The sequence below is a fragment of the Mustela putorius genome, unplaced genomic scaffold (assembly GCF_011764305.1).
Source record: "Mustela putorius furo isolate JIRA1106 unplaced genomic scaffold, ASM1176430v1.1 tig00003834_pilon_pilon_pilon, whole genome shotgun sequence".
NCBI lineage: Eukaryota > Metazoa > Chordata > Mammalia > Carnivora > Mustelidae > Mustela > Mustela putorius.
In genome coordinates, this window is record NW_025421987.1 from 111,493,119 (window position 1) to 111,505,834 (window position 12,716).

Genomic DNA, 12,716 nt, shown 5'->3' on the forward strand with positions numbered 1-12,716 from the left:
CTCTCCTCACTCTCGGCATGACCCAATGCAACAGTCTGGAACTCCACACTGACTAGCATGTAAGCTTTCAAGAAGTGGAGGAAGCCTCTCACCATTCAGAGAACTAGTCAAAACAGAAGGCTCTTGTTTACCTGTTTACACAGACATACACACACAAAATCTTTCAAAGTCCTGTGTGAATTATCTGACTTTTCCCCAATTTACACTAATAAGAATACAATACTAACAGCAGATAGGTTCTTTCTGACTTTCACCATTTCTAATCCAAAAGTTCCCTCAAAAGGAAAAATGAAAACATGTAATATTTATTTAAAAATAAAACAAAACAAAAAACAACAAAAAACCTTAGTTAACAAAAGGAAAAGTTTAACAATATGATCTGTATCAGGACTAAGATCTGCAGTTTCCCTACATAAAGCATTCTCTTCTGTCTTGGTGGTAGATGTTAAGAAAAAATACGCACTAAAACAAAATACCCACATGTAACACAAATCTACCAAAAACGCACTTGTATTTTTTGCTCCTCTAAAAGGATATTTTACACAGGCTGTATACAGCTCTTATCCACCGAGGAGGAGAGAGCACAAGATTACAAATGAAGATGGGTTAAAAAAAAATCCCATTAAAATAAACTTCAAGGATCCCCAACTCCACCATTGGGTTCAATCAGCCATTTCTCTCCTCATGCTTTCAAAGCATATGTAAGATACTTGCCTTATCTAATTCCATCTTATCCCATACTAGAAGACAGAGGCAATGTTTTATACACATGTGTATCCCTAGTATCAAGAACCAGCAGGTATCAGGCATACAAATGTTTGTATTATAATAATCAGGATGTTAATTATAATAATTTCCATGAAAATTTTTACAAAGAAAACACAATATTTATGTATAAGGCCTGAAGTTAACAGCTAAAGACTAACTTACCATATAAATGAGTTTTAAAATATAAAATAGTACAAACCAAGGACAATGGCTCCCAAAACAGATTCTGGATAATAAACTAAGGAGTTATATAGATTAAAGTAACTATGGATGTTATAATAGATAAATCCCAAAGTGTGACATAATAGTTTATTTTTATTTCATGCTTACATGAAGTCCAAAAATCCATGTTAATGATCAGCTGTGGGCATGAAGAGGCTGGAGATGACCCAGGCTGACAGAAGTTCAGCTCTCTTGGACCCATCATTTCCAAAGTTGCTTTGGCAGACAACACCCAGCCAGCAGGAGAGAGGAGAAGAGAGAAGAGAGGATTGTTCAAGGAAAGTTTGCATTTGCCAGGGGTGAAGAAACACTCAACACTTCTGCTTAATTTCCTATGGCCAGATCTCAATCATATGGCCATCCCCAAATCCAAGAGAGGCTGGAATATATAAGTCAGTTGGGATCCAAGAAAAAAGGAAACAGGCTTGGTGAAGAGCAAACCACTCTTTACCTTAAAAGGTATTAAAATACAGATTCTGGGACACTACCCCAGGTGATCCTCATCCATCATGTCTAACAGGACTCCAAAATCCTATATTAAAGCCGGCCATCAGATATCGATGTATGCCCAACTTGGGAATTACTGGCAAAGGAAGTAAAGAAATTGGGGCAAATAGGAAAAACATCTCCATGGGAAGTTTACAACAATGTGCTAGAGAAAAAGAAAGCTAAAAGGTGATGAAAAAACTGAGCCTTTGTGTCTAGGAGAACATAACATAGGTACAACTTGGGAAATTCTTCCCTCCTCTGGTCTATGAATAGTCTACCCTGACTCTCTTCCTAACTCTGGTAGCTTCACAGGCTTCCTTTCCTCCACTCACTCCATATTCTCCACTATATTCTCCTTAGCCATGAACTTTTCTCATTAAAGACCTCATTCACCTCAATTACCAGCAAAAACACTTTTCTCTGAACCCAGCCTCTCATTTAACTGCCTCCTATAACTGTCCCACTAGGACTGCAATATATCCAAAACTGAATTCATCTCACCCTCATGCCAACTGCTTGCATGCCCTATCCACACAGGCCCCTAGTCAAAACCCTATAAATCAATGACAAATTGTACTCCATAATTAAAAGTTTTGCCCTACAAAAATAACTAGCAAGAAAGAAGAAATGGGAGATATATTTGTAAAACACGTATCTGATAAGGAACTGGTAGCTAAAATATCTAAAGCACTACAACCCAATAATAAAAAGACAAATAGCCCAATTTTTTTAAATGGGCAAAAGATCTGATGAAAAGATGCCCAACATTATTAGCCATTGGGAAATGCAAATCAAAACCACAAGCAGATACCACTTCACACATACTAGGATGACAGTAATGGAAAAAAGATAATAGTAAGTGTTATTGAGGATGTGGAGAAACAAACTCTCATGTACTGCTGATAGGATATGAAGTGGTACAGCCACTCTGGAAAATGGACTAACAGTTCGTTAAAATTAAGGCTAAATACAGAGTTTCTGTATGACCCAACTAGTCCACTCCTAAGTACCCAAGAGAAATGAAAACTTATGCCTACACAAAAACTTGTACACAAATGTTCGTAGCAGTATTATTCCTACTAGCCAAAAAGCGAAAATAATCCAAACACCTATCAACTGTTGAATGGACAGATAAAATGTGGTATGATTCAATGTAATACTACATTATCCGGCAGTAAGAATATTGATACATGCTACAGTACAGATGAGCCTTTCAAACATGCTACATAAAATATGTGACAAATATATAGAAACAAAAAATAATTAGTACTTGTTTAGGGCTAGGAATGATGGGGGTTTGAGGGAATAATGGCTTAGGAGTAAGAAGTTTCTTTTCAGCATCATAAAATGATCTAAAATTGACTGAGGTGATACTTACACAGCTCTGTGAATATACTAAAAATCACTGAACTGTAGAATTTAAATTGATATGTGAATTATATTACAGCAAAGCTATTTAAAAAAGAAAAAGCTATCAAACTTTTTAATACAGAAACTGATACAAGAGAAAAGGCTGCCACTCCAGACTAATTTTACACTTATAAGATACAAAAGTTTGGGGGCAGGGGTTTGGTACCTTAGGTAAAAAGAAATAAAGCTAAATGTAGTACTGAAGCATAATAACTCTCTAGGTGCTGGAACAAGTATATGTTTCATAAGCAACTGCTTCCTGATTTTCCTCAACTGTCCCATACTGTATGTTTTAACATTATCTATGGCCGCAAATCCTTACGAGTAGAAAAGATATACCTTTAAGCTTATAATAAATAAATTTAAATAAACCATCACCAATTAAGAATTTGAACTTAAATTTACTAGGCAAAAGTGAACTTTCCACTAAAGCTGTGGGAGTAGTAATTCTATTCAGACTTAGTTTTGCATGGCAATCAGTATACACACAGAAGAATCCTTTTTGAAAAATCAGTAGCACAGGGGCACCTGGGTGGCTCAGTGGGTTAAAGCCTCTGCCTTCAGCTCAGGTCATGATCTCAGGGTCCTGGGATCGAGCCCCTCATCGGGCTCTCTGCTCAGCGGGGAGCCTGCTTCCCCTCTCCCTCTCTGCCTGCCTCTCTGCCTACTTGTGATCTCTCTCTCTCTGTCAATAAATAAATAAAATCTTAAAAAAAAAAATCAGTAGCACATAAGGAAGGTGGATAAATCACTTAACTAAGAACTGGGACTAGGGAGTAGCAGCAGAAATTAAATTTAACGTATTTGAGAACTTTAATCATCATATGTGCAATGTACTGTTACACTTTAAAACATTACTAGTTTAAGTAACTGAATATTTCATTAATTTTTGCTTTGAATGAAAAGTACTGTATAACTCTGTGATTCAGTATCACTGTGTGTGTTTAATGTGAATTATCCATAGACTACATTGTCCAGAACAAAAAGACTTAACCCTCAACTATTCTCTCCAGGCACAAAACTTTCTCCAGGAGCAACTCACTTTAACCCAGGTAGAGTGCATTCACTGAATATAAATTTTACACTAGACTGGAAAATAAAAAGGGAAAAAGATAAAATGCTGGAAAACCTAATATAATCCAAGTCTAACTACTTGAATTATCAATGTTTAACTATTTTTTCATTTTTAATTTACCCTAGTGGGACTATGCAGCAAAAAAAAATTGTCAACTGCCATATAAATAAAGGACACTCTCAGTTGTACACTTAAGTGAGCCATTAATACAGCTATGAGGATCCTTTAAAGATGCACTCATTTCCATTCAAACTCCTGCTTAGTACTTAATGTACTTGACTTGCACTAAAATGTTTTACATCTGTTCTGAATTATAGCAGTAGCCCCCTAACTGGTCTCCGGTGTTCCTGTTGTTTGTCTTCTGTAATTCACTCTTCTAAAACCTATAATATAGCAGTTATTTAACTTTTGGGTGTCATGGACTCCTCAGAAGATCTAACAGATGTTATGAAGTCTCTTAAGTAGATGTATGCACATTCCTCCAAAAAAGCACTTCACAGACCCTAGATCAAGTAACCCATCTGTAACAACTTCCCAACACCTTCCAGTCAAGTACAAACTTCCTAGCCTTATATTCAAAGTACTTCATAATGTAGTCACTGTTAATTGAGCTAATCTATCTCCTATACTTTCCAACTACACATACCAATAAGGTTTATCTCCTCACTGCAGCACAGATATACCATTCTCTTTTTTTTGGCTTCCTTTTTATTTCTCTCTTGTTGCTTTCCTACACAACTGTTTGCTTTCAACAAATCCTTCCTGTGAACCTCCAACTATCTCCCCTGCCATGAAGTTTCCCTCTGCCTACAATCATATCATCTATTCCTTTCTGAATTGTGAAGTATGTTATACACATTTTTTATGTTCTACATCTTTACATGTTCTACACTGTATTATACAAGGCACACAAAAAAATCAGTAAACACAAGACACTTATTTTTTAACTATGTTAGATACATTTCTAAATAATACACTCCATATGTTTTTCTTCAACCTCTATAAACCTTTTCAGGTGAGTGTATCAGATACTGTGCCTTTATGTATCTTTTGTCTTTTTCTAGCCAGTAAGATTTTTAAGGACAGAGATAGTGACTACTGTACCCTTGTGTGCCCCACAGCCTCCAACACAAAGCAAGGCAACACTCAATATAGAATACCTGAATATCCGAGCATAAATGTTTTTCAGGCATTTTGTATATTCTGTATTCCTAATTATAAGATTTTTCAAGGATCACTTATTGTTTTTCTACTGAAAAGTCAAATAATGCTCTAACCTTAATGGATACTTGATCAAGTGAGAGCTAACTATCCAAAATAGCAGTCAAATTATTCTCATTCATTCAATAATTACTTACTGATATATGCCAAGACTGTTCCAAAAAAAAAAAAAAAAAAAAAATCAACCTTCAACTTATCAAAACCTTTACCTAATAACCATTAACCCAGAAGAGAACACAAAGACAGCTCCTACACACAAAAAAAGTAACCTAGATGTAAAAACTACTATCCTTGGGGTGCCTGGGTGACTCAGTGGTTTGAAGCCTTTGCCTTCGGCTCAGGTCATGATTTCTGGGTCCTGTGATTGAGCCCCGCATCAGGCTCTCTGCTCAGCGGAGAGCCTACTTCCTCCTCCTCTCTCTGGCTGCCTCTCTGCCTACTTGTGATCTGTCAAATAAATAAATAAAATATTAAAAAAAAAAAAAACTACTATCCTCTAGTACTACTGCAAACAAAGTCTAGCTCCAGTTTTAAAACCAACTCAGAAAATAGAAACAGACATCCCAGATTATAGATTTGCATATAAAAAGCAATAAAAACAGCATAAAAGTGTAGGAACTTTCTTTAGAAGAAACAAACATGATATAAAGTTTATAAATTAACTGATTCATGCTACATGAATCGATGAACCTTAAGATTACATTAAGTGAAAGAAAACACAAAAAGTCACATACTGTAGAATTACATTTATATCATTATCCAGAATAGGCAAATTCACAGAGACAGAGATTAGTGCTCACCAGGGACTTGGAGGGGGAAGGGGTGGGGACTGGGGGAAATGGGGAGTGACGGCCAATTGCTTTTTGAAAGGACAGAAATGTTTTGGAATCACATAGCGGTAATGGTTGTACAACTTTGTGAATATACCAAAAACTACTGAATTGCACACATTTCTGGAGATGTTATTTATTGAATTTTTTTTTAATTGAAGTGTCGATGACACACAATGTTACACTGGTTTCAGGTATACAACATAGCAATTCAACAACTCATTATGCTACTATCACAAGTGTAGCTACCATCTGTCACCATATACTGCTATTATACTACCACTGTCTATATTCCTTATGCTGAAACAAAATCCCTATAATTTATTCCATAACTGGAAGCTTGTACCCTTTCTTCATCCCTGTTTGCCCATTCCCCCCACATCTCCCCTCAGGCAACAACCAGTTACTTATGGGACTGTCTCAGCTCTTTTTGTTTGTTTTTTTCTTAAGAAGTCACATGTAAATGAAATCATATGGTAAAAAAATTTGTCTTTTGCTGACTTATTTTACTTAGCATAGTGACCTCTAAGATATAACCATGTTGCAGTAAATTGCAAGATCATCTTTTTCGTGACTGACTAATATTCCTCTCTGTGTGCAACATCTTCATCCATCTACTGATAAATACTTGCATTGCTTCCAAATCTTGGCTACTGTAAATAATGCTTCAATAAATATGGAGGTGCAGATCCCCTTTTGAATTACCGTTTTCTTCTTTAGGTAAACATCCAATAGCATTACCAGATGCTATGGTTTTTCTATTTTTAATTTTTTGATGAACCTCTATATTGTTTCCCAAGTTGCTGCACCCATTTGCATTCCCACCAACAGTGCACCAGGGTTCCTTTCTTTCCACATCCTCACCAATAACTGTTATTTCTTCTCCTTTTGATTTTAGCCACTCTGACAGGTGTTAGCTGATAGCTCACATGTTTTTTTATTTGTATTTCCCTGATGATAAGTGTTGTTGAGCATCTTTCCATGTCTGCTGGCCATCTTATTTGGAAAAATGTATTATTTGGAAAACTGTCCTCTGTCCATTTTTTAATCAGATTATTATCCCCCCCACCAGTGCCAAGTTCTATAAATTCTTCATATATTTTAGATATTAACTCCTTACCAGATATATCACTTGAAAATATCTTCTCCCACTCAGTAGGTTGCTTTTTTGTTTTGTCCATGGACTTCCTTCACAGTGCAAAGCTTTCTATTTTGGTGTAATCCTTATTGTTTACTTTTTGTAAACAATTTTTACTTTTTTTTGTTTTTTAAATTTTTACTTTTTTTGTTTCTCCTGCTTGCGGAACACATTTAGAAAAATGCTGCCAAGGTCAATGTCAAAGATACTACTGCCTATATTTTCTTCTAGTTTTATGGTTTCAGGTCTTACATTTAGGTCTTTAATCTACTGAGTTTATTTGGTGTATTGTGTTAGAAAGTGGTCCAGTTTACTCTTTTGCATGTAGTTATCTAGTTTTTCCAGCACTATTTACTATATTGCATGTAGTTATCTAGTTTTCCAGTACCATTTAATTACTAAAGACTGTCTTTTCCCCATTGTATATTCCTTCCTCCTTTGTCATAGATTAACTGACCAAATAAACGTGTATTTGTTTTCTTTTTTCTGGGCTCTTTATTCTATTCCATTAATCTATATATCTACTTTTGTGCCCGTACTATACTGTTTTGATTATTTACAGCTTTGTAGTATATCTTGAAATCTGGGATTGTGATACCTCTAGCTTTGTTCTTTCTCACATTAGCTTTGACTTGAATTGTACACTTTTACAGTATATAAATTGTATCTCAATTTTTTATATCTCAATTTTCCTAACTTTAAAACCATTTTTGACTACTTTATATGAAAGAAAACTGTTCTTTTAAGATAGGAATCTTGGGGCACCTAGGTGGCTCAGTCAGGCGCCTAACTTTGGCTCAGGATCGTGAGATCAAGCCCTCTTTTGAGCTCAGCTGGGAGTCTGGTTGAGATTCTTTCCCTCTGTGCCTCCTCCCACTCAAGTGTGAGTTCTCACTCTCTCTCTCAAATAAATAAATCTCTTAAAAAATAAATAAAATAGAAATCTTACTTTGTAGTTCATTTTCTGAAGATAAGCTAAACTTGTGATTACAAACCGGTCCTCTGCTCACCCCTATGTAAAACTACAGCTTTAAATTTTTATCAATGGTTAACTACCAACTTGCCAACATTTATAGAGAGATTTCTCATAAATATCTGGATCTCTAACTACCTAAAGAAAACTGGAGTTCTAAAAATACTAGGCACACCTGCAGAGCACCATATCCTGGAGCTAAGCAGTAACTAACATACCTGCTCCTATCAGCATGATCTCCATCTCTCCCTACTGTCTTCTAGATACTAAAGCCAAGTACCAATTGCCATTTAGCTTTCCAGTTGTGAGTTTGTTACCTTACACATCCTGAACAGTCTTTTCTTTCTTATCAGGGTATACTATGAATCACTGCTGATAAATTAAAATATAATTATGCAATTGGCCAAAAGGTACAAATTTCCAACTATAAATAAGTTCCAGGGATCTAATGTACAGCATGGTAACAATAATTAATAATACTGTGTTTCATATATGTGTGTGTGTGTGTATATTTCAAAGTTGTTAAAGTAGATCTTAAATGTTATCTACACACACACACACACACACACACACATACACACACACAGTAATTGTGTGAAGGGATGGTAGTGTCAACTAGCCTTTTTTTTTTTTTTTAAGATTTATTTTAGAGTTAGAGAGAGAGCAAGCCTGCATGCAGGTGAGCAGGGGAAAGAGCTGAGGGAGAGGGATAAGAAGACTATGCACTGAGCACAGAGACTGATGTGAGGCTCAATCCCACGAGCCTGAGATCATGACCTGACCAAAATCAAGAGTCAGACACTTAACCAACTAAACCAACCTGACTAAACCACCCACGCACCCCTGGTAGTGTCAACTAATCTTATTGTGGTAATCATTTTGCTTTATATACATGTATGATATCATCACACTGTATACCTTATATATCAATAATCTCAATAAAACTAAAAATAGAATTTTAAAAATTTAAATGTGATCATACAATTACATTTTTACTAACTGTAAAGATAAAAATCTGCATGTGATACCTATTGAATAAAATCCTCCAACTGTCAGAGATTCAGGCTGTATAAACACTGTAATGGGAGGGGCCGAAATCAAGGGAAAGGTTCATGTTTCTAGTCCTACAAACAGAAAAATAATTTTCACCTCAATTACAATTAAAAGTTATTTTCACCTATTAACAAAAGTAAGGGAGCCTGGGTGGCTCAGTCGTTAAGCATCTGCCTTCGGCTCAGGTCACAATCCCAGGGTCCTGGGTTTGATCCCCGCATCCGACTCCCTGAGGAAGCCTGCTTCTCCCTCTCCCACTCCTCCTGCTTGTGTTCTCTCGTTGGCTGTGTCTCTGTCAAGTAAATAAAATCTTAAAAAAAAAAAAAAAAAGTAGTGCACTAGTCTGAGTCCTTGTCCATGTATCCTCAAGTTTACAGGTGACATTTCACATACCACATAAAACCAGAGAAGCATCACAATTACTTCATAATTCCGATTCATGAATGCAAAGGTGCAATTAGATTTTATGTTCAACTGAAAACTCAATCCTATTCTTACCCCAGTATTAGGTGTTGTCACAGAAAGGGGGAAAGCTGTATTATCCAGATTACTTGTTGGATATGAAATCAAATTGGTTTACTCACTGATTTTATATTTTATCTAGAACCCACCTGACACATAGACAAAGACCAACTCCTACCCATTAATAGGTTCTACATATTAGGCTGCATTTACAGAGCTATAAAGAAAAAAAAAAACACAAGATGAATATGGCAATAACAGAAAAAAAGTAGCTTGAACTATAACCTATTCCAAGTGTAAATGCAGACTGAGTTAAATGCTACATTAAGAACCTTCCAGCTTTAAAATTCTGTGTATTTATCCACATTTTCTCTTCCTTTCTGCCAGATAAAATAACTCACCTCGCAGAACTGCTTTTCCTATAGATAGGAAAGATTAAAATACTATTTGTATTGCATTTCATTTTTATCACCATTTCCAATAGTCAATAAAATATCAACATACAAGATAACATCTAAAAGCAGCTATTCCCTTTGAAATAGACAAACCAAACTCATTTCTCAAAGTCTTCCAAAAGAGAGACCAGATGAGTCCATTACTTAGTAGTTCAGAAGTAAACTTCAATGTTCCTCCCTCTCTGAGCCATGCCTCTCAACTTGCCCAAGTATCCTTAAGTTTACAGGTGACATTTTACATTATCATCGCAACCACTGAGTATCAATAGATATTATATAAAATTGGAGTAGCCTCACAATTCCTTTATAATTGCAATTCCTAAATACACAAATGCAAAAGTGCAATTGGATTTTATGTCCAATTGAAACCATAATCTTGCTTCTGCTTAAACTTGATGGTGAATAAAAAGGGATGGTCTCCAAAAAGTTCACCAAATTCCTAATGCACACTATGATCCAAATTGCAAAAATAACTTTTTCAAAAGTGTAGGACTAGAAACAAAACAAAAATCAATCATTACCTCAACTATTACTAATGGAAGCACAAAGTGCCATTAGACTGATAAAGATTAAAGAATCCAGATCTTGAGTTTTACACCTTTAAAAATATGTGAGTTGACTATATAGAAATTAGCAGGAATTAGTTGTGTTACATGTTGTTTTTTTTAACAGTCCTGTCCCATAGAACTTTCTGATGATAAAAATGTTCCGTATTTGTGCTGTCCAATTCCATAGTCAATAACCACATGTGGCTACTGAGCACTTTTATTTGATTTTAATTATTAAAATTTAAGTTGCCACATGTAGGCTAGTGGCTATGATTTTGAACAATGCGGTTCTATTATCTGAAATACAATGTACAAACTTCACTGAACAGTAGAGATTTTTCAAAGTATCATGCCTGAGGATGTTAACACCAGCTAAAACCTTCCTGATAACTAATGATACATAAATTAAGCCAACGGCCTAAACAGAAAATGAAATTCACTTATGAAATAAGAACTGATGATACCAAGATTCAGAATTTAAGGCACAACAGTCACTAAGAGACGATATTAAAGATATCTCAATTTTCCCCCATTGTTTTCACAAAAGGAGTACTCACTTTAAGAATAGTTTCCCAATGTATGCAAGTTACTTCCCCTTCAAAGCTGCCTAATATCTTACGTACAAAACAAAACAAATGGCAAAAATAAATTCTCAGCACTATTACGTCTACTGCCACTCGGCAAATTTCACACGTTCATTTCCCTTTCCTTAAAGAAGAGATACAAATGTTTAGAAGCCTCTGCATCGCCTGAAAGTCTTTTTATCCATCTTTCCACATATTCAGAGGTACAAATCATTCTGATACAGCTGTGATTTCGTCCCTAGACAAAATTATTTTCCGTCCAAATCAGTCACTACTCTTTTCAGCACTTCAGGTATTCTTTGACCAGCTCTTGCTAAGTCAAGAAAAGTAACCAAGATGGTGCACAAGACGTCAAAAGAAAACAAGTCTGGGAACTTGAAAGCTGAATAACTAGTCTCGAAGCAGAATCTGCCGCCTTTTACCCCAAGACAGTGTGCCTGCAACTAACCAGGGAAGCAAACAGGCGCGCAAGGTCGTGACCTAAGGTCACGGCCGCCAGCACCGCTCCCGCCCCGCAGCGAGAAGCCACCTGTTAGGCCCGAGCCTCACCTGGTAGGAAAGGAGGCGCATACCCGGCAGTGAGACGGACGCCGACGCCGAGGCGGCCAGCAAGGGACCCGCCCCTCACGCGGCGGCGACCGGAGACCGCGGCGAGCCCCCCCGCTGCACGTGGGCTTCACACGGCCGGTGCTCAGCTGACAGGCGGGTCGGCCGCGGTCCCCGGCCCGGTCTCCGCGCGCCAGTCCCCGGGGCGGCACCCCGCCTCCCTCGCACCCACCCAGCCGGGCAGGAGTCCAGGCGGCCCACACCGCTGGCCCGCCGCCCTCCCTTCCTTCCTCCCCCGTCGCGCGATCCCGCCCCGCCGCTCCTCACCTACCTGGTCACGGAGTTTGAGGAACGCCATGGCGGTCGCCTCGACCGCCACCCCGGCCCACCGCGTCCGCCCCCGTCGCTTCGGCCGCTGCCCGGGGTCCGCAGGTCGGCGGCCGACTGCGTTGAAGAGTCCGCGGGCAGGGGGCGGTGCCGCCTCCCGAGCCGCCCGCCGCCGCTACCGAGAGGTGAGGAGCCCGGTCGGTCCCGCCTCCTCCTCTGAGTACTCCCCCGCCCTCTTCTTTCCTTTCTTTCTCTTTCTCTCCGCTGCCTACACACGCTGCTGCTGCCACAGCCGCCGCCGCCGCCGCCTCCTCACGCCCCCTTCCCGAAATACCCTGGCAGCCCCCGCGGCCGCGCCGTTCCAACCCGCGGCAGCGGCGGCATCCAAACTCCACTCCACAATATTACCACCACCGCCTGCCGCGATTGGCGGCCGCGCGGGGGAGAGGCCAGAGTAAGCCAAGCGCCCATTGGCCACGCCACCGCGCTCGTTCGTGCCCCCCCCATCTCCTGGGGAGGGAGGGGGCGGAGGGAAGGAAGCTGCGAGGGGTGGGCTGCGAGCTGCTGCGTGTGGGGCGGGGGAGGAGGGAGGGGAGCGGAGCCGAGCAGGGGGAG

The 12,716-nt window shown here is 38.8% G+C and overlaps 1 protein-coding gene across 5 annotated transcripts in view; it reads right to left on the reverse strand.

Moving 5' to 3' along the window:
- The window catches only part of ANKRD28 (ankyrin repeat domain 28), a 211,461-nt gene extending 198,944 nt beyond the window's left edge, over nt 1-12,517 (reverse strand). For 3 of the 5 annotated variants that reach the window (XM_013046349.2, XM_004773550.3, XM_004773552.3), the window contains exon 1: nt 12,106-12,517. Coding sequence is in view for 2 of the 5 variants with exons in the window: in XM_004773550.3 (XP_004773607.1) it covers nt 12,106-12,132 (27 nt within the window). In the remaining 3 variants the exon portion in view is untranslated. Of the gene's footprint in view, nt 1-1,098; nt 1,207-12,105 lie in introns of all 5 variants that reach the window. The other 2 variants (XM_004773553.3, XM_004773549.3) reach the window with 1 other exon arrangement.
- Between the last annotated feature and the right edge of the window lie 199 nt (nt 12,518-12,716).